At 37.3% G+C, this 22,500-nt stretch overlaps 2 protein-coding genes across 2 annotated transcripts in view; one reads left to right on the top strand and one right to left on the bottom strand.

The window, feature by feature from the left end:
• Positions 1 to 21,463, bottom strand: part of LOC138009883 (CCR4-NOT transcription complex subunit 1-like) — a 48,571-nt gene extending 27,108 nt beyond the window's left edge. Inside the window, exons 1-23 of the mRNA XM_068856892.1 lie at positions 21,149 to 21,463; positions 18,815 to 18,922; positions 17,909 to 18,076; positions 17,099 to 17,153; positions 16,837 to 16,893; positions 16,560 to 16,706; positions 16,021 to 16,096; positions 13,965 to 14,001; positions 13,619 to 13,674; positions 12,957 to 13,033; positions 11,862 to 11,911; positions 11,218 to 11,325; positions 10,871 to 11,038; positions 9,957 to 10,084; positions 6,853 to 6,985; positions 6,389 to 6,496; positions 5,794 to 5,910; positions 4,229 to 4,351; positions 3,797 to 3,945; positions 3,511 to 3,667; positions 2,367 to 2,838; positions 597 to 781; positions 1 to 32 (exon numbers count right to left, since the gene is read on the bottom strand). The exon at positions 1 to 32 is cut by the window's left edge and continues 93 nt beyond it. Of these exons, the coding sequence (XP_068712993.1) occupies positions 1 to 32; positions 597 to 781; positions 2,367 to 2,838; positions 3,511 to 3,667; positions 3,797 to 3,945; positions 4,229 to 4,351; positions 5,794 to 5,910; positions 6,389 to 6,496; positions 6,853 to 6,985; positions 9,957 to 10,084; positions 10,871 to 11,038; positions 11,218 to 11,325; positions 11,862 to 11,911; positions 12,957 to 13,033; positions 13,619 to 13,674; positions 13,965 to 14,001; positions 16,021 to 16,096; positions 16,560 to 16,706; positions 16,837 to 16,893; positions 17,099 to 17,153; positions 17,909 to 18,076; positions 18,815 to 18,922; positions 21,149 to 21,256 (2,819 nt within the window). The 5' untranslated portion in view covers positions 21,257 to 21,463. The remainder of the gene's footprint in view (positions 33 to 596; positions 782 to 2,366; positions 2,839 to 3,510; positions 3,668 to 3,796; positions 3,946 to 4,228; positions 4,352 to 5,793; positions 5,911 to 6,388; positions 6,497 to 6,852; positions 6,986 to 9,956; positions 10,085 to 10,870; positions 11,039 to 11,217; positions 11,326 to 11,861; positions 11,912 to 12,956; positions 13,034 to 13,618; positions 13,675 to 13,964; positions 14,002 to 16,020; positions 16,097 to 16,559; positions 16,707 to 16,836; positions 16,894 to 17,098; positions 17,154 to 17,908; positions 18,077 to 18,814; positions 18,923 to 21,148) is intronic.
• A 67-nt stretch (positions 21,464 to 21,530) lies between these two features.
• On the top strand, positions 21,531 to 22,406 carry LOC138009800 (actin-related protein 2/3 complex subunit 4). Its single transcript, XM_068856828.1, has one exon. It carries the CDS (start codon positions 21,624 to 21,626, stop codon positions 22,128 to 22,130), a length of 507 nt encoding a protein of 168 aa, XP_068712929.1. The 5' UTR covers positions 21,531 to 21,623; the 3' UTR covers positions 22,131 to 22,406.
• Positions 22,407 to 22,500: the final 94 nt, after the last annotated feature.

The raw sequence follows: 22,500 nt of genomic DNA, 5'->3' as shown, positions 1-22,500 counted from the left end.
AACAAGTTTCGAAGCATGCAGAGAAATATATCCTGTTAAAAGAGAATAATGATTTTGTGGTCCATAAAAAGTCTTACGTCATTTTAGATGGATAGTTCTGTTAGCCTAGAAGCTAACTTTCCTTTGGCTCATCTTCTTAGGATTGATCTTTTCAGGCGTATTTAAGGAGGAAAGGCCAATTATTACATCCACAGGAGAGGGTAAAGGTACTGTACTTGTAGATTTTTCAACACTGTGCATTACCCAGTTCCTGGAGGGAGCAATGTGATTCCTGCATGTAGCACTTGACGCAATTATTTTGTGTTTGGTGCAAGGGTGGTAACATACTTTTGAGCTGTACTGTAGTCACAAGAGACAAACACACAGAGCTACATACACAACCCCCATTCCTATAGAAGACTGAAGAGCATTTACACCAGAGTTTTAGGCCTTATAATTTTACATTTCAAAAGGAAGTGAAGTATGTTCATGGAGAGTGAACCTGTCATGTGGAAAGAACAAACAGGTTGTGATTGATTTTAAACCCAAATAATTTTCTTAATAATTGCAAAATTTTGAAGCAATAATAATACAAATGACACAAAGCATGAACATACCCTTTCCTTTTTAACTGGTGAATCCTTGAATTTCTTGAGCATTTCTAACACCTCATCAATGCTAATTGTTGGATTAGGTGGGTGATTGTAAATCCTTTGAAAGTATGAATTGGCTTCATCTTCCACTTCTTTTGTAAAAGACTGGTCCATACCCGGCCAGACCTGAGACACATCTGCTGTTGATACTGAGGACAACAGTAAAAAAACACAATCAAGACAACACAAGAAAACGAACTTTACTACATGCTCTTGCTGTACATGAAAGTTTAATTATTAATTTTTACCTAAGATGATCACTCATTCAGATTACTCTTACATGTACATTCTAGAAATATATACAGTCAGCTAAAAAGTATTTTAACCATATTTATACACTAATAGTCTATTTGTAGTTTTAGGTCCTGTGCCTGGTTTTATGTATTACTACATGTACTTAAAAGGTCCCGTGAAAACCACTTTAAGTGATGAAAGCCTCTGTAATACCATAATCATCATAATTATCATTATCATAATTATTATCATATCTTAAATACTACTCCACAGAGACTGCCCTTCTCAAGGCACATGATGACATTCTGACAAGCATGGATAGACAAGAAGTTACCCTCCTTGTATTCCTAGATCTCAGTGCAGCCTTCGACACCATTGATCATAAGACCATGGCTGAACTACTGGAGATTATGGATAAAGCCCTTTTCTGGATTAAATTGTTTTTGACGGGAAGAAAACAACCCATGGTGGTCGAGCAACAGGAATCACATGACTATGATGTCACCAGTGGAGTCCCACAAGGCAGCTGTTTAGGACCAATATTGTTCATCATATACGCATCGCATCTGTTCCATGTTGTTAAAAAACATTTACCAAATATCCAAGCGTATGCTGACGACAAACTTTTCTTTTAGGCCAGATTCTAGTGAATCTCTAGAACATGCATTCCTTGTAATGGAACAATGTATATCTGATATCAAATCTTGGATGGCTCAAAACTTTCTTAAGCTTAATGATAACAAGACTGATTTCGTGATCATAGGATCGTGCCAACAACTTGTGAAATTAAAGATCTACAACATCCACGAGGATTCATCCCAAATTAAACAAGTCTAAACAGTGAGTAACCTCGCAGCCTAGTTCGACTCCTCCATGACAATGAAAACGCACATTGGCAATACTTGTAGCAAAGCCTTTTCTGGCTTATACAAAATAAAAAAAGATCAGAGAGTTTTTATCAGTAGATACCATTGAAACATTGAGCATGCTTTTGTGACATTGAATATTGTCTACTGTAACTCCCAACTATATTTTTTTAAAGTTTGTACATACTTTTACTGAAATTTTACATATTGTTAATTCAAGTATTATTGTTAAGTGCTTAGAATTTTATAGAAGCTCTATATAAATTCCTTTATTATTAATTTATTATCTTTATTATTATAATACTTATTATTATTTTTTAAATAACAATCATTACTTATCATTATTGTTCAATATTTTTGTTATTAAATAAAAAGATGTACGATTGTTTGTCTCACAATATAGACACTTTTGGTCATACATAGATTGCGACATTCGACTGTGTACTGCTGGTCTTCTTCAGGCGACAAGGCCAACTGTTTAGGTGCTACTATATGACTGCACAACATCGTGAGACAAAATTAATGACTGTAAGTTTTATTATTTTACTTACCACTACCACAACCTATAATCACCTCTTTATGACATTTTTGTCATTGTTAAAAAAGAAAACAGAAGCGAACCAAGTGAACCCACCGGTGCGTAACTTATCAGCTTGATTCCTTGACTGAGATAAAAGCGTTGTTTGCTGCTGCTGTTGTTGCAGTAAAGAACTTCCTCCAAGCTGTTTTTGGATTCCAAGACCAGCTAACAATCTGGCATTATCTATTGCTGATCCTCCAAAAGACTGTGCCAGACCGCCTGCTTGGTGCAATTGCTGCAGCAAGGGGTTTTGGGAAGAACTGAAACTTGGTGATTGAAGGCCAGAGCTTGAAGTAGCACCTGGAGTGCTAAGAGGAAGCTGCCCCAGTTGGGATGGTGGTTTCTGCACTGCTGCCTGTGATGGGAGGCCTGAACCTATACTACCCACAGCTCCCACGCTGCCTGAGGGTCCAAGTGCATTGCCCGTAAGGGGATGGGGTGGGAAAGATGGTAACTGCGAGGTGGGTGTGGCAGGTGTGGCCGGAAGAGATGAAGTGGGAATGTTGAGTCCTGTGAGCGAATCAAGCTAAAAGACAAATTCAGACCTTTAGAATATAAAACAACCTGGACTTTTCAGGTGTCTGTAACAGACAATTGCTTCAAATTGTCCACGTACAGTAAATGCAAAGATCATTAATTTGATTTTTTCTCTTTCTGTCTATAGCCCACACTTCAAATAAATAGATTATACATTTCTTTTATTGAGTCCTTTCACAGAACACATGAGCCCAACAACTTGACGTGCTCCCAACTAAGTGGCTTCATACATTGTAGCTCAATTGGTAAAGCATTGCACTGGGTTTGAATCCCATTGGAGCTTACTGAATTCTTCACGTATCTCGACCAGATAAATGCAAGGATCATTAACTCTCTTTTGTCTATAGCCCTAACTTCAAAGAGATATTACATGTAGCTTAGTTTGCTTTTTGATTCCCCTTAATGGAGGGGAAGGGAAGGGGTGTGGAGCAACCTTGTGGACCCTTGAATCATGTACATGTATATCCAACTGAATACTAAGAATATTTATTATGAAAACAGGTAAATAGAAACTTGCAAACCCAACCTTAACCCATTGACCCCTGGGAGTGAGACTTAACAGATTTTACACATCAACTGGGGGGGGGGGGGAGGGGGGAGGGGGGGGGGGGGGGGGTCCAAGGGCACCTGAGGAGGCAATAGCTTAAAAGTTAAACAGTACCTGTCCAGCCAATACATTTTGAAGTTGTCCGCCATCCAAGCTACCTTGTCGTTTAAAAGGAATTCCAACCACAGCAGCACTGGGCCGCACCTTGACTAAAGGACCATGGTTTGTCAGCATTTGACTTATGGTTTCAGCCAATTCAGGAGATGCTTGCCTGTGACATGCAAAGAAGTTTGATTTAAGACTTGAGTGGAGTTTTTTCGGAATTCAAAGGCAGACAAGCTGAAGAGCAAAGAAACTTTACAAGTTTTCAGAGGCACAATAATTATTATAAACATCTCACCCCAAAAATGACTGAAGGCAGGAAAGCATAGTTACAACTGTCTCCTGTGGTAGCTGAACACTCTTAGGAAGTTCTTTATCTAAGGACATACCCAATAAGTAAGGACAGCGGCGTCGCAGAAAAGCAACACAGGCTTGCCCAAATTCCTCCTGGAAAAAAATACCACCCACATAAAATTGGTATACTGTAAACTGCAACATTGTCTTTAAAATATTGACAAAAAAACACCACACTTATAGACCCTTTGCATAAATGGCGCTCAAATTTGAATAACAATAATTGATACATCCTTAGCCTCCTCTTTATGTTTCAAGACAAAGGATTTTTCTCATGAATGTGAGGCTAAGGATTTATCAAGTATTGTTATTCAAATTTGGGTGCCATTTATGAATGAAAAGGGTCTATAAGCTCTCTCTGCATGCATTTCAATACCTGGTGTTCCTTGAGTTTGTCCTTTAACCATTTGTCCAGCTTTAGATATTCACGACGAGATGCAAGGGCAGCAAGGTCAATCACAAACACAAATGGAGAGCCATTCAATAACATGGACAATGCCTAAAATGACAATGGAATCGGCAGAGATTTAAGAGAACATAATCTTTTATTTGAGATAGACATTGTCTACGATTTCGCTCCTGAAGAGCTCCACAACAATGAGTCAAATCCTGTGGCTTTAGACAGAGGAAATTTTTCAAGCGACCAGAGAGAAAGGGTACACATCTATTGCAAAATTTACTGCATAAACTCATAATAAATTTGTGGTATTGCTCAATAGTGCAAGAACCTAACCAATGACAAAGTAGCATGCTTCATACAAAACCTGGTCAGTTATTTCTGTCAGCAAGCCCCAAAAAAATCCTTGAACCTTTGAAATTTAGTTTAATTTTGGTTGGTGAAAAGGTGTTTTGGTAGAATTGAACCCCTTTTGAAATTCCATCCTCCTTATTGTGTCATTTGTGTCAGACGTAAAATTCATGTTCCGAAATTAAAACTCTCAGAAATTATTCCACTGTCACTTCCACATTGGACCCTTGCAAGATATGATTTACATTCATAATTTACTTTACTTTTCCTTAATCCTGTTTGCAGCTGGACATGTAACTCAAAACCTAAGGAAAAACCTAGATATTGTCCGTTTGCGCAATGGCTCCCAAAAGCTTGTTCCGATATCTCGCAGTTTTACAGGGATTTCTGTACCCCTGTCTGACTGGCTAGAATCTTATGCACATGGGCATTTACTCACTCAACAAATCGCGCAATCCTTTTAATGAAAGGTCGAAAAGAGAGTTCAAAGCCCTAAAAGCTCAGAAAAAAACCCCCTTGAAAACCATTATCTCAAGAGTGTTGATTGTGTAGTGAACTGTTACAGTACCCAGTAAAAAGAGGCAAACAATGACCACAAACAAAAACTAAAGAGGATCTACAGTAAATGTTGTTAAGCCATTCATACCTAAAGCAGCCCCAATGAATGAGTAAAATTAATAATGGTCTGTCTTTAGACAGAGCAAAATCTGTAAGTCTTGCTCTTGGGAGGGGAAGAGTAAAAATTAATGTTGATAATATAATTTTTAGTTTTAGCTGATTGGCTTCTTCCTTGAAACACTAGTAAAAACAGTTTATCTTTTCACAACAACAATAACTTATTACAACAATGAGTTATACAAATTTGTTATCCATCATGCAAATTTGCAGAGCTAACCTGTGCAGGAATCTTTAGACTACAGTGTAGTTAAATACATTAAGAACGATTAGCAGCTTTTTATGTTTGAATAGTTGTAAAGAAATTGAAATGAATAGATACAAATATTGTTAACAAGCCAAGTTGAAAAAATGAAAAGAAAAGAAATGACAGACAAAACAAACTAACCAAACTCATACATGTAACTACTTGTTAAAACTTTGACAATAATGGAAAACAATGGAAAGATAAACAAACCAAATATTCCTTTGTTCCCTAATTATTAGTAAATGTCAATTGTACACTGTAAGGCCCTTGCCTTCAGGTCTTGAGCCACATCTAATATTCTTGATAGCCTGCCTTGATCCATGTCTCCTTTTGAATACCATTCAGCCATAGCTTGCATTACAAGTTGACGAATCGATGCTGACTGACCCTTAGGGAGACAAAAATAAAATAAAGTGTTCTACAGGGAACTCAGTCTAGCAGGTAACCTGTTTCATGTGTCACAGGTGTTCCTGACAGTGGACACCAGCAGAGTTGTTCACATTCTCTTTTACGACTTCAAATTTAAAAAAATTTGCTTTGAAGTTCCAAATCCAATTTGCAATGAGAAAACAAGATTTTAATAACATCGATCTACTTGTACCTACAGTAAATCTGAAATCCTAACCTTGATAGAAAACTAAACTGACTTCAACAATTTACTTAGAGACACCAGGCACACTTCAAATCAGCATCTTTTGTACAAAGGGCTGCCAAGCAGAGCACCATACTCATAGGAACCCATATGTTGCTTTTCCATAACAAAAACAAACAGTCAAAAAGCCTGTCGGGTGAAGGTGGGCCTTTAACAAAATAGTGATTATAACTTAAAAATATGATCGTTTTCAACTATATCTAACATACTGTACCTGTCCATGCCAGACATAGTGTAAAACGCTGCCAGAATTAGGATGATTGGCCAGGAACACTGGGATGAGTTGTAAAACAAGCTCATTTCGCAGTGTATGCCACAGGGGCTAAAAATGAGAAATACAGTAAGGTTGTTAAAGCTTTGATTTATGATGCTTCATCCAAAATGATAAAAACATGCAAAAAGTGCAAGGTTCAGTGCTGTTCAATAAAGTTAAATCCCTTTGTCGTTATTTCTAAAACTTGACCCCTGAAAGTCGTAGGGTGTGAGGTGAGGTGGGTTAACTCTTGATGGGAACAATATTCAGTCCACACCATGAGGGGATGCCATTTTCAAATTGCATCTCATTCAAAGCAAAAGTAACAAAAACAAACCAGTCTCCCCTGCCAGCCTGTTGGCAAGAACATAAAACAAGAATGCCAGGGCTAATAAAACATTCAGAAGCAAAACAAGTTCACTTACATTGATCTGTAGTAAAGCAAGCAGTAAAACATCCGGGCAGTGCTTCAAAGGAAATGTGAACAGTGATTTGACTGTCTCATAATGACCTGCCTCAGCTAACCTCAGAAGTGTTTCAGACAGATTGAGTGACTTCCTATGGGAAATTCAATGCAAATACAGATTTTCTTGAAAAATGATTGTAATGTTCAATTATTAGAATATGAGAAGTGGGGGGAATGACGAACAGCTTAAATTCTTGTCCAAACAACAAACCACTTTGCAATAAAACAGTGGCAAAACACATATCTGTTTGACCACATGGATTTGTTTTAGCATGTTTTAATGTGTTTTATGGCATTGGGTGAGATTTGAAATCTGCCAAACGTTTCATAACACATTGTAAAACAATTCTCTTGTTCTCAGATTTGGTGAGTGATGTTTGACCCATGCATGCATATTTAGTCTACTAGTTTGGATTAAGGAACTGTTCATGAAATGTACTCTAGATCTTAACCTAATTCTAACACTTCAATGCGCATTGCATCTTAATTTGAGCAGCTAACTCTTGCATTTTCTGACATCGTTACTACAGGTAGTTTAGACAAAACATGACATTGTGTATGGCTGTAATAATTATTATACCATTATCCCCAACATAACTCTTTCAAACTTTGACTATCCTCCCAGATTTTCATGCATAATAATTAGTCATATTTTATGATCCAGAGCCAAACAGTTTTCCTTCAAATTATGAGATGAAAGTCCAATTCGAACTGAATATTTTTTCGCTTCAAAACACAAATCTGTTTGCATTTCGTGATCACACATGCCATAACTAATGCTGTGCATTTCACAGAGCTAAGATTGGCTCAGATTTACTCCGTTGTCAAGTGAAATTCTATGCTCCATTAGCTCAATCAGCGTGGTTTGAAGAACAGGAAGTAGATTTGCATGAAAATGAATTCATCGTGTCTACAAAATGTAAGCAATCCATTCTTACAAAAAAAAGATAAACCACAGGCAGACCACCCTCTGTTGATGTTGTTGTTATCATTCTGTAGAAGGATAAAATAATACATTACAGTCAGTGGTTGTGATTTGCTTGGTTTGACCAAAGGAAATAATTCAATGAAAGAATTTGAAGCATTTGAATCTAATTGGAATATACCAATCAGTGCAACAGGATTGTTGGGCACTACCAGGAGGGGCGGGAACTGCCAACAGTCGTGTTGCACTGATTGGCAAATTCAACTCAAATGCTTAGAATTCCTTTGGTCTGGTTTCTTGCACCGATCATGTTAAGAAAGCTATATTATGGAATTAAGGATTGCCTTCCTCAGTGAATTTTCAGAAGATGAAGCTCAAATTCGGTAAAGTTATAGGGACATCCCTAATCGATTGGATGCTGGTGTTTTTTAAGGTGAGAATTTCACTGATTTGGCATCAGTTCAAGCTTGAACAAGATGAGGTCACTAGCCGGCAGCTGGGTGCTGCCTACCTTGTCAATTTTCTTGACTGTCTAACTGTTAAATGAGAAAAGATCTCACAAAATGATGCCTCAAACAGCTCGGAACGACCAAAAGAACATCAAACAGGACTCAGTTGACGCTATGTTTGATCTTTCATTGAATTAATTATTTGCTTTCAAACTTCATTGCCAAGCAAATCCCAACTACCACCATAATGTATTTATCCGTCTACAGAACGATAACAACAACACAAACAGAGGGTGGGTGGTCAACCTGTGGATAAACAGTCCATTATTTAGTGATTAGAAACTTAGGCAACAGTGAAGTTCTCTCTATTTCTGATGTTGAGGACTGGCTTAATGCCAAGAAACAATGAACTTCCAACTTCATGCCAGCTGTTGGACAAACAAATTTTGGCAAGCATTGTTATTTTCTGGTTGCAAATGAAGACAGAAAACGGTCATAAACACCAAAGCTTAAGAAGTGTTTGACATAGATGGAAAGACAAGACAATGTTGACACTATTACACCCACGTGGCTTCAAAGAATTTGCGACGTGCACGCGCTTTAGCAGCTCGAAACAAACTGATTTACTTCAGCATTTTAGACGGATCAATGTGAAAACGTTTTTGGATTACTTTTAATTAATTATTATAAAGACTCGTAGAAAAATAATTTTTGGGCAACTGTTAATAGTTTTTCCAACAACAATTTGTAATTGTGTTTTATTCCTGTGTGATTGAATGTTACTCTTCTCTAACTTATTCAGTTTTGTTTTTGGCTCATTAACATTCATATTTTTGATTATCCAGAATCCCAATTATCCAGACTATTAAGCCTAGATGTAGTTCTCACAAGTCTGGATAACTGAGGTTTGACTGTAATAATTATTTTGACAGACACAAATTTTCCAATTTGCTCAGGGCTTAACAGTGATTCCAAAATATGTTGACTTTAGCTTGCGATATTTCAAAGCATTGAGGAACTTGGACAAAATTAGATGAAAACTCAGTATTGAATAAAACCCAAGGTTGTTAAAAAGGGAGGCAGTATAATTATACATGTACCAATCTATGAAAAGGCAGCAAGTCAAATGGTTAGGACACTTGACGTACAACAAGAACGCCCAGGCTTCCAAGTTCACTCAACGATGTAGCTGCATGATGTTGTCCTGTATACAGTGTACATGAAGATCTCTGGATCAACATTCTGATTGTACACTGTACGTGTACTCATAGCCAGTGATTGGTCTGCCATCTGTTTATAATTTGCTATTCTACACAAGAATTGTTGTGTTTGTCTCGTTAAGGAAGTGCTCAAAAAGTATAATAATTATACTTTTAACATAAATTTTTAGCAATCAAATGAAAAGAAAAATGACAAAACTTTAATATTTGAAATGAGAGGCTATTGAAATCTATCATCTGGCTCTAACATTTCGCTGGGTTGTTAGATACAAGCTCTCTACCATCTACCAGAATATTTTTACACAATTCTCAATAGAAATCACATGATGGGACATCTACATTCCACCACTCTATTAAGATTACGAGGTGGAATCAAAAGCTCCTGCTCCCAAACAAATCTTGACCATTAATTTTGTTGAATTTTGCCAAAGTTCTGCCTGCAGCTGCAGCTGCATTTGCTAGCTGTTACCATGTGGCTGTCTCTCTGTTATCATCCTCCGGTGCTGTCTTCAGCAGATCAATCACCACTGTGTGGCAAGGGTAATCAGCAAAACAGAAAACATCAGGATTGGATAGGACTTGTTGGATCCAGGACAACTGAAAAAGGAGATGAAAGAATCGACAGAGACAAATAATATTCTTAAGAATGCATACATATAAATGCAATATTATTACATGCATATAATACATTCTTTTTACTATGCTTGAAAAAATTAATGTTCTAATAGTGATGGCACCCAAGTAAAGCTACTCAGGGAGTGCGGACATTTATGTCAAAGCCATAATAATTATGTTCTGTACGTCTGTTACTCTATGTTAGGGGGGTTCTTCAATGAGAGCTACAGTGTACCATTTGAATGTGTGATATTGGTTGCAGTCACACTTGAGAGAAACACAGTGTAACGCTAGTGTTGACAGTACTCTTTTGTCAACTCTCTGGTGTTTTGAATCCCTAGGGAAACACTGAACAATAGAACTTGATTGAACACGTCTAGTGAGCATGTAACTCCCTAATGCAAATGCAACCATAGTCGATGAGGGTCTAGCTGTTAATGCAAACTGGGCAAATGTTTGCCAGCAATATTGAGCAAAAGATCTTGAAAACTACAACATTGAGGATTTTGATCTCCTGGTTTGACAAATATTCCTATGAGGCTGGAAGAAATTTGTTCCTGCATTTTTCAACTTTCAGCTAAATATAACTTAGCTTCATTTTTGCTGGGTTTAAGCACTGATGAGATTTAAAAAAGCCCAATACTGATTAAACAGTTTTCTGCATCAGTTATATAGACAGCTCACTCAAATTGAAGGGGAAATTTAGAGAGAATGTTGCCTTCCTACATGTAGCTTACCGGTACTTGCTTGCACATACACTATTGTTACCTGGCCGTCTGTATTTGTCCATGTCCTATACAGGACATCCACTGGAAATATCTCCATCAAACCCCTGTGGCAAGCTGTGAATAGAAGCTGGAGTCCTTCCCGGCTTGGAACATGAAATTCAGGATAATCAAATTCTTGAATAACTTGTCGCCAACTAAGAAGAGGAATCTAAGAAAAAAGAAAGCAGAATCAATTCAAGTCACAAATTCTGCAACACAGTGCAACCAGGATGTTAGTTTACCCACAAAATGTAATGCTGAATTCCTGGATTTGGAGTTTCTTTTAATTGAATGATGATTATTTTTTGTGTATCTCAAAGTTCATGACAAAATGCCTTTAGTACAAACCATCTCTTTCAAAGTTTGAACAAAGACTTCCACATTCCATGTAGCAGGTCCAGGAGTGAGTTCACTAAGTCCAAGTTTGTCCAAAGACACAGAGCTGCTGCCATAGTTCTGATAAATAATAGCAACAACATTATTGACTCTTGGATATGTACAAGAAACAATGTCTCACTAAGGTAGCAATAAAAATAGTAATAGTACCTGTGTGACACAAAATCTCTGCAGGATTTTTTGCAATTCAGACAGGAATCAAGACTTGCATGTACGATTGAAAGAATTGGAACACCATACAAATAAGGGGTATGTTGCGCTTTCGTTCCTACAATCATGGTCAAAACTGTTGGGACAATTCCCGCTAGGTGTGATAACATTAAACAATGCTTTGCAAAGTATCATTGTTTTCTCGCGGCACGTTATATCAATTAAATCAGCCGCGGCATTCAGTTACCTTCGTCTATGCCTTGGTTGTGGTTTTCGTCCAACCTAAGTGACTTAGTGGTAAACGCTATCGGCAAAGACGAGGTATCACCACGTGCAAATGCACTTGTCTCATAGTTTTGAGCGGTACTGTACTTTTGTAAGAATGGTACTGTATGTTACAATACTCCAAACTGATTATAAACTGAACATCTGCAAATTAACCTTACTTGTATAGTAACATGTTCACCAAGGCCAAACACAGTTTTAACCATCATTCCTACACAGTAAAGACAGAATTTTCTTAATTAACCAAAACTAATATTTTAATGGGAACAAAAACACCAAAATTTATAGACAATAATATAAATTATTTTACTCATAAAGGTCGACTTATACACAGGTAAATACGGTACATCCGGGACCCAAGTGGCATATTTTTCATATCCTCACTAACTAGTCAAGTAGGGCATGGAGCTCCCAGTGCTGTGGTCAGGCCTCATTTCATTCATTCATGTGCTGGGTGAAATCGCTAATGGACTGATAGCGGCTGCCAGCGGTGCCTATATATGCTGATGTCCGATCTCACTCATAGATCACTTGCTTGCATTTGAATATGTCAATAGAAAATGCGCTATAATTATAAATTGATTACCATAACCATTACCATTAACATTAAAGTACACCTGTAAGAAATAAGTACATGCAAGTATCATTATTTACCCTCAGATATACATGTAGCTATTATAAGTAGCTAATATCTCTGAGCATTAAACAGAACAACTTTAAGAATCCAAACTGGCCGGAGGTAAACTGGTTGGTCATTTACAAGCACAGCCAGGAAATTGAACCAGGGATTACCTGGAACAAATTCAACAAATGGTCAGAATGTGTCTGGACTCCAGGATATCTGGATCTGACGTAAAATCCTTCTCTGAACAACAAGAAAATGCTAACACAAAGACTAAATTTTCAAACAACTTGAACATATTCAAGGAGTTCCTTGAAAGTGAAGAAGAAGTGCAAAAATTGAAAAAATTGTTGCCACCAAGCTGCAACAATTTGTGATAAACTTTGCTTGGTGTTAGAAAGAAAAATGGCAGGTACAATGTAAAACAATCCTGTCTATATAACAAAAAGAAAATTACACGATGGCTTGAATATATGAATTTTATTTTCTTGTGTTAAAAACAATATTTTACTCGCTGCACTCACTTGTAAAATACTGTTTTTACCACTCGAAATAAAATTCATATCTTTGTGCTACTGGGTAATATCCTCTATTATTTCCTGTTTCCTCTCTTCTATTATACAACACTTCTTACCAATAACTCTGGCAACAGATGATGGGGTTATATCTTGAACACCAAAGTGGATTAGAGTATTTTTACATTCATCGACACTAAAATGAAAAGAAAGAGCTGTAAATGATGTAGGATATTATGTATATGAAGCGCTCATGGAACTACAGAAATTGATAATTATACACAAGAGTTGGAGATTATCGCAGTTACACAGCTGCAACTTCAGCGGTTGCAAAGAAGGCCTAAAAAAATCCAGGATTGAATGGAGCGCTCAAGACTGGTTTTTTTTTTTTGTTTTTTTCAGGCTTTCTTCTGTAGACCAACAGTAACCTTTGACAGAAAAGGAATAACAACTCCCCTTTGATTTATAACACAACAATCTTTATTCTGAAACATTTTCCACGTCTTCATACGACTCACCCACAGTACCACTGACCCCAGGGATACAACGGTCAACCAAACACTTCACAACTGCTTTATTTGCTGTGTAACTGCAATAAATCCAACTCTCACATACAATGTAAAGAATTCGTATAACATGCATTGAAATGTCATTAACAGCAGAGACAACACACACCTTAAAGTCATGAGCTAACTGTGCTCAACATGAAAACCATTGTTTCAAATGTTGCTTTCATCTCAATTAATTACGCTACATGCAAGTCAGGAAACAAAATAATTACCTTGCACAACTAGAATATCCTATTTCATGAATAAGGTCAGCTAAATCATCTTCCATCTGACAAAACAGACCAAAATTACAAGTAAGGTTACAAACTTAAGGTTAATAAAGTGATCTCTTGACTAAAACTTCAATAATGAAAATTATATTATTTTTGGTATCTGACAAAATGTCCACTGAATTTGATGTTCAATGCAACAGACTGACTTTTTGCAACTTCTCAAAAGAACATAAATGTATAAAAGTAGAACCTACAATATACTTCATCAACTTGATGTTTCCATAACCACACCATTATAAGTGATCTAAGTGTACTTTCAAACCACCTTTACAAACTCTTGACTTACCACAGATTTAGAAAAAATAGACGGTTCTGGAATAAGACTAAAAAGAAAAAGGAAAGCAAATATTTTTTTTTACTTCCAGTTTAGAAAAAAATGGATGAATTGGATTGTATTTTTCCCTTTATAAAAATATAGTAATGGCAATGGTGATGATGACGGTCATAATAATACTAATATAGTAGTGCACTTTCTATATGGATTTATCGCATGCCATAGAAAATAGAGCCAATCAGAATGCAGGAAAGCCGTTGTATATCCGTCAGTATTCCACCAAACCTTCCCATTAATCAGTGAAATTCAACGGCATAATGCCCAACCTTTCCATCGTGCCTTGCTAGCCACTGTATTTTCTATGGCATGGTTAGACTTTCAAAAAGTCCTTCATCTCATGTACACAACGCATGGGACAAAGGACTTTTCATACTTGATTGGCGGCAATTTCAGCGACCCAAAAACGGGTCGCTGAGCTAGACCAATCAGAGTAGTCCTTGTGGACCCCAGGGGGTAGAGTCGTCAATCAAAATTTGCCATATGCAGTGAAGCGTGACTTTCAACATAAGTGATGGCTGAAGCTACAGGATATTCCGAATTGCGCGACTATCAGAAGAAAACAATTCAAGCATAGCTGTCTTGCAGAGATTTGTTTGCGTCTGCTCCAACCGGATCTGGAAAAGTCTGACTTTTGAGCTAGCCCGTACGATTTTGATCGTTTACTTGGAGAGGATTGCAATGCTATCGTGTTCGTAATAATTCCACTGATTTCACTCATGAAAGATCTAGTCTCTAGCCTCAATTATTGTGGCATTAGAGCGTCATATGTAGGAGACAATTGTTCAAAGCAACAGTTGGAGGACATTTTAAATCTTAAGTATCATCTGGTGTCTGCAAGTGCCGAGGCGATTCCCAACAAGTATTAACACTTTTTTTGTCGCCTGAAACAAAATATTTTAATGTGTCTTCCTCAATAAGAGTCATTGCATCGCTAAATGTAAGTTTCACTAAGATGTATCTCTACCGGTACCTCTTTTACTGGACTAGCACGTCTCCTACACCTGAAGCCCACCTGATCTTTCATGAGAGAAATCAATCGACTTTCTTGACCATTCGAAGCTTTCCCTTACTTGTTAATCTTCTGAACTAGTGTTTCGTTTTTGTCACTGGCGATCTCCCTTCCAAGCGGCGACTCAAGATTGAAACAAGCTTTTGTTTTATTTCACCTTTGTTTCTGATGGCTTTAGCTCAAAGTAAACAAATTTCCTCTTTCAATTTCGGAGAACCAAACATGTTTGATGGTTTTCGTCGGATTGTGCCATTCAACTTGCGAATGACTTCATCCCCTTTTTGGCGTGAAATGCAAATGAAAACTTTGCAAGCCAGACAAGTCGACCTCTTGGTCGCTCGCTCATCCACTTCACATCCGAAAAATTACACTTCGTTCGCCAAAACATTTTCTCCTGGGATTCTCTTAAGGTTGACTTGTGGCAAGTCTATGGCATGGTATAAAATAGTTATGCAACCCTTTCTTGTGGTATACCATGGAATATCCCACTCGTCCCTTGTATTTTCTTGGTATAAACACTTGCGATCGCCCCAAAAGCTCATCAGTATACATGTACATGTACCAAGAAAATACAAGTGATGCATGGGATATTCTACAGCATACCACTCAAAAGCATTGCATAACTAATACAGTGTATGTACATGTAGTGTTTTCACTCATGTAATCAGTAACACTGTTGTTCCACCGAAACAAAACAAAACATTTGCACAGTAATAGAGTTCAATTCCTGGAAGATTATTTACGAACACCAACATGGCCGCCGTTCCATTATTTAACCAACATGCGGCCACTCTATACCCAAATGTACTTCACAATAATGAGCAGAAAAAAGAAATCTTCACAACAAAATTACAATAAAATGCCTATTTTTACAAAACAAAGGGGATTTGCAACTCAAGAAAAATTCACTCAACCAAGAATCCCAACCACTGAAACACACTGTCTCCCTTATTACATTGTAATAAATATTTTATTGTTTCTGAGTTTCAAAAATATTACTTGTCTGGTGAAATATCCTGTAATTCTGGGTAAAGAAGTGGTGCCAACACAACAGGGACACGTTCTTTGGGAAAATCTACAATAGAAAAGTTATTTAATTTAATTAAAAATAACCGTTACAGTGTACATGTAAGTCTTAAAAGACTTCCGAAAACAAAACTGATATTAAGGTGTAATTTATATGAAATCTTAAAGGGGTTTTCCATCTGCCTAGGATATTGCAGTGATTGCATTAAAATACATTTTTCAAAATATTGTATTTGAAGTCCTAAGTGACAAAATCACTGGCAAATTCAAAAGCTATTGTTGACACAGTGACAACCAACAATTTGTTCAAAGTCGCTCACAAGAATATCATGATAATATTGTGCTGGCAAAATGTGTTACATGTAAGTCGCTTGAATACAATTTTGTCATTTGGAAAAAAAACTTTAGTGTGTAATAAAAGGTGGTTACTTTGATGGAATGACTTCAAATTATGTTTTGTAGCATACATGTAATTATTTATGTGATTGACATGATAACATACACCAATGTACCTTTCTTCAATGTTTCCACAAAGGCTGTCACTTGATCATCTCCAACGCCAACTTGCTCCCTTGGCCCATGTACTACATGAGTGAGAAGACGATGCAAAACTTCTATTGCAACATCAGTCAGCCCTCCTTCTTGTACACTTCCAACGTCTAATGAAGAAGGAATAACATGATTGCTAGTTCAACTGTAGCAAAGGTCATCTTCAGCTTCAAGAAGCAAAGTCGAGTTTTTTTATTCCACTGGGCAATTTGTATGGTGGAAAAAGTCTATTCAACATACCTGCATCTATATAGGACCTCAAAAGATCTGGTAATTTGTGTTTTACGAACTGGGCAGCTAAAAAAATCATGACCAAGAAAAGAAGAAAGTGTTATATTAAATTTAAATAAAGATGGCAAAAGTTTTACAAAAATTACCAGTGCAGTATCCTTTACCAATAGACAACTGTCTACTGGATAAATTAGTTTTATACAATTCCTGTATGGATGGTCCAATGAGGAAACTAGCCTTATCAAATTTGTACTGATACTAGGGCACATACCATGACTTTTTAGATCTTCATTTGATGAACTAAGAAGACTAAGACCAAAGATAACCTAAAAAAAAATGACAGACATGAATTAATTTACTTTCAAACACAGCTGAATATTATACCAAGGAATAGCTGCTAAAACCCAAAGACAGAGTTTATGTCTGGTTTAGTGATATTATTTCACAGACAACCATTCTGCCCCAAGTCAACCAAAGTTAAGGGTACATAATCTAAAATATCATTTTTATTTCTAAAAAAACAGTGATCAAATTGGTTTTTGGAAAACAGTAAGTAATATTATTATTTTACCAGTTTTTTCCCCAAAACTATCCTTGTCCAAAAAAAGTTAGCAAATGTGAAAGACATTTCCCCCCCACAAAATCAAGGCATGGGTCTATCCCTTAACCCACTAAATCCTGCAGGGACTGAGCCTTAACAGATTTTACTCTGTCTACAGCCAGATGCGGGCGTTTGAGTTGTCAATGGGTTTTAAGTAACATTGCAAACTGCTTGCATGAGCAAGCAGTCTGTAATCACTGTCATTGGAACAGAATACCACTCCAGTCTTGGTCACAAACAATGTTGTAACAAAGATGGAAATTTGCCCCCTCTTCCACTTCAATGTTGATGTTTATGGGTTCAAATGCAAAAAGCAACCAGTAAATGCAACATTGAAGGGAGGGAGGAGGAGCAGGAGGAGGAGGGATGCATTATTACTACTGCTTGATTATTGATTCAACAATCTGAAATTAGGTTGGCCATTGACTGACGATAAGCTACATTCCGGCGCTGCTAAGGTTATCTGCCAGTACATCTCACCTCCTGGACCTTGTTAAGCTTCAAAACTCTGCTCATGTTAGGTAGTAATTGAGATGAAGGCCTCAACGTACGCTGCTTATGCTCTGGACTTTCAATGGCAAAACACAAGATAGAGGAAAAGTTGGGCTTGGAGACAAGCATCTGGCATTCTTGAATTAGAAACTGGCACTGAAACATTGACAGCAAAGAATGGAAACTTCCTTTTCACATGTTACAATAATACCAACATGCTAAATGTACATGTAGTAGAGTGAAGACCCAAACACGAGGAGAAGCAACAACATACTTCCAATCAAGGGAGAAATTTCCCCAATGCTTCAGTTTGAAATACAGTATTATGCAATGAAGACTTGGTTGGAAGGTCGATATTATATTACACTCAATATAGAACACGCTGGTTAGAAAATAAATGTAAGTAAAGAACACTCAAAGCAAGTGTACACAATACAATTGTCAAAGAAATGGAAAAATATGTATTTTCACTCTCTCATAAATGTCCATGTGAACAATGTCGCATCATGCCAGTTTGTCCAATGACATCACAGCAAAACACGCACTTTCATTGTTTCTTGAAGTGACATGATAAGTGGCCTTTGTTCCCTTACCTTATCTTACATTACATTAATTTTTCTCTGGAGCCCTCGAATTTTTTTTCCACATACACACTCTTGGACTTCGGTTCTATTAAGGCTGCTGCCTCGTTGGCCGAGAAAAGACTTGTTGGTAATAATTTTTGATTGCTTCATTTCATAGATCAAAAAACAAAATGTAATATGTCCCCCCATGTTACCAAACCAAATTAAATTCACCATGTTGAATTTTGTTATTTAAAACTCTTGGAAGAGGAAATCTTAGGTAAACTACCATTTCAAGAAAGCATTAAATTTTCGACATGCATGCACTTACCTGTAGAAAGTCTTTGCCATTATTTTTGCCATCTCCAGTGAAGTCAATAAAGGAAAATAAACAACGGAATAAATGACGCTCTGCCTCATAGCCATGTTTTTCAATCAGCTAAAAGGTCACAAAAACAAACAAGTAACCATAGTAGACAACAATCATACAGTATCAACACAATTTTATGAATGTCTTATTAGTTTTGTATTCCATGAGGACAGACTTATGGGACAGAAAAAATAAACATTCAACGATAAAAAATTGCGATGAAACATTTCATAACAGCCTATTAAAAATTTGTAGACGACGTTTCGATGTTTGGCTAACGTTATTATCAAGTCAAAAAGTGAAAGATAAAAAATGTTTAAATACTAAAAAAGACAATAGGTGATAGAATGTTCTTAAACAAAGAGCTTTGCGCGAATGGAATCAGTCTGTGTGTTGAGACTAGGATTGTGCTGCTTGATCCTAGTCTCCGCTTGATCCTAGTCTCAACACGCAGACTGATTCCAATCGCGCAAAGCTCTTTGTTTAAGAACATTCCGTCATCTACATACAAGTATATTGTCTTTTTTAGTATTTAAACATTTTTAAGTTAAGTGAAGCTATGATCCTCGCAGTTATGAACCCAATTTTTGCAACTGCGTAAAGAAGCCTGAAAAATTCAGGAATTCAACAGGGTTTGAACCTGTGACCTCGCGATACCCGTGCGACGCTCTAACCAACTGAGCTATGAAGCCACTAATGTTGGGAGCTGGTCATTTGTGGGTTCTAATGTTCCCGTGAGGAATGAATCAACGATGAAATGATGTATGAAATGGATCATAATGAACTGCGGATACAAAATCAAGTGTAGCTATGATCCTCGCAGTTATGAACGCAATTTTTGCAATTGCGTAAAGGAGCCTGAAAAATTCAGGATTGCAACATGATCATATATGATTCATTTCATATATAATTTCACTGTTGATTCATTTCTGTGCTACAGCATTGACTGCTATACACTGTAGCACTGACTGCTACAGCACTGCACTGCTATAGCACCGACTACTACTCTCCATTGTCTTAACATGTTTGTCTCCAATGTATATATATAAATACATACAAATGGCAGTCTATCTCATTATCCAGAACGAAGTCAGTGTGTGTGTGTAGTTCAACAATAAATAATGTTATTATTGCATTCAGCTCCATAAAATGCTGTAACAATAACTTTCCTAGAGCATTTCCTGGAACAAGACCACCCACCATGTGTGGGAATGACAATGTTTCCAGTCATATATAATTGCTAAATGGGCTATTTCATTTATTATGCGTACCCCACTGAGGGGAAATCCAGGGAAGGGAGGGTAATTATTGGTAATTTCTGAGGGGATAACCCAGTTCGTTTCTTTAATCTCTCCAGTCTTTTTCCGAGTTTTTCCAAGGGGGGGAATTTGTTGGCTCTTTGATCTCCCTTATCCTAAGGGAGTAAACTCTTAGAGACACCCTCAATGGGGGGGGTGGGTCTATTACATGGAATGACCCAATACATGCAAAGTTAGACAGCTGGCAGTCCCTTCTCAGTCAGTCGAGCTGCATGATAATCATGTCTATCATGTTTTTTCGTGCAATTGAGAGGAACTGGTGAGAGAGAGTCAGCGAATAGCCCTCTTCACGGTTAGTTTTTCTCATTTGCATTACAATGTAATCTAACATGGGTGCAAGGCAATTTCGGGTTAAAACTACAAAACAGCCTGAAATAGACCTAATCGGCTAACTCAATGTTGTACCCAATTCAAACCCTTTGGGAATAAAACGTTTTGTTCCAGGTATTTTCATATCATTTAAATATGAATGCTACATTATCATGCAAATACAATACACAAAGAATCTTAGTCCCGGGAGATTTGAATTGGGTACAACATTGAGTTAGCCGATTACGTCTATTGCCTCAAATACATGCTAGATTACATTGTAATGCAAATGAGAAGAACCAACCGTGAAAAGGGCTATTGGAGACAACTTTCCCCAGGCCTATCTTTGTCATTTCTCTTGATTATGTGACAAACACGACTGACTGAACAAGTGCACATCTTGACTGACACAAAGGGGACTGCTACTGTACCAGTCTATTGCATAAAATGGTGGATGATTGCTTTTGGAAAAAAATTATGTACAGATTCTTCAAAGAAAAGATAAGGGACAAAAGCAACTCATACTTAATTGCTGACTCTCGTGTTGCCTGTCTTCTACTGGATGCATTCCAAACAACAAAAACATCTCTCGCTCCTTAGTTATGGTTACGCACCAAAAACAATGCGCACAGACCTTTCGGAAGTCGCAAAGATCCTGTATAGTTACCTCGTGTATTTCCTTTAAAGTAGCTTTGTAGTTCTTCTTAGTCAAATCGTTGACTGCAAAGCTAATTTGCCCCAGTGCCAAAGACAAAGAATCTACACAAGCACTCATTTGGTTTCTTGCTAAGTTTGCCAACTGCCTGCCAAGAACACACCCTTACAAGTACAAACTTATCATCACTTAACGGCGATTCAGCATCTTATGTGCTATAAGCAGTGCACAAAATCCACCGGTACCGTCCCAATGCTCGACAGGAATGATCTGACAATGTGATTATAACATAAATTCAAAAATGGCTACCAGGCGCGATTATATCCCACAATGCAGTACGTTTTCTCATTCTTCAGTATTTGCAATCAGCGGCATGTCTAAAGATTATGCGCAGTTGTAAGTGGGAGGAGAAAGGTTGGTTTCCGCCACTTCGACGGACTTTCGTAATTTTCCTAAAGAAATTACTTGCGTTTTTGTACGAAAAAAAATGGCTACAACATTACGCCCCTACCTCAACGCTGTCCGTTCGACTCTAACAGCGTCGATGTGCTTGGAAAACTTTGATTCTCAAGTCGTTGAAAGGCATAACAAACCCGAAGTGGAGGTCCGAAGTAGCAAGGAGTTATTGCTAACACCAGTGGTGATAAGCCGGAACGAAAGGGAGAAAGTTCTTATTGAAGGCTCCATCAATTCCTTGAGAATAAGCATAGCAGTAAAGCAGGCTGACGAGATTGAGAAGATCCTTTGCAAGAAGTTCATGCGTTTTATGATGATGCGGGCTGAACACTTTGTTATTCTCCGAAGGAAGCCCGTTGAGGGATACGACATCAGTTTTCTGATAACCAATTTTCACACAGAGCAGATGTTTAAACATAAACTCGTGGATTTTGTCATTCAGTTTATGGAAGATATTGACAAGGAAATCAGTGAAATGAAGCTGGCTGTTAATGCAAGGGCCCGTATCTGCGCCGAGGAATTCCTTAAGAATTTCTAAACTTGAAACGCCCCACAGATTTGAAACGTTAGGCATTGTTACTCGTTGTTTAGTTTTGTACTATAGGTGTACACAACGAAATCTTGTATTAAAAGTGTTAAATTGTGGTAAACTTGCATTAGCACGGACATGGACTGCAGAAATTACAGAAATGAACGAATAGATTTGTAAGCACTGTATCCTGATATATCTCTTTTAAACTGGGGGCTTTTTGGCCTTTGATAAAAAGCTATGAAATGCTTTCATTTTTTGTTGAAATATAATGGAGACAATGAATTTGGTAGAAGTTGCCAGACAGAGCCAAAGTGGAATGGAAGTAGAATAATGCCATATTGCAAGTGATTATATATGATTATATTTTCATATACAA

This window comes from Montipora foliosa, chromosome 1, assembly GCF_036669935.1.
Source record: "Montipora foliosa isolate CH-2021 chromosome 1, ASM3666993v2, whole genome shotgun sequence".
NCBI classification, from domain to species: Eukaryota; Metazoa; Cnidaria; class Anthozoa; order Scleractinia; family Acroporidae; genus Montipora; species Montipora foliosa.
This window is presented reverse-complemented; position numbering and strand designations above follow the sequence as displayed.

Coding starts and splice junctions, on each gene's coding strand:
- LOC138009800 (XM_068856828.1), top strand. CDS start 21,624: ATGGCTACAACATTACGCCCCTACCTCAACGCTGTCCGTTCGACTCTA.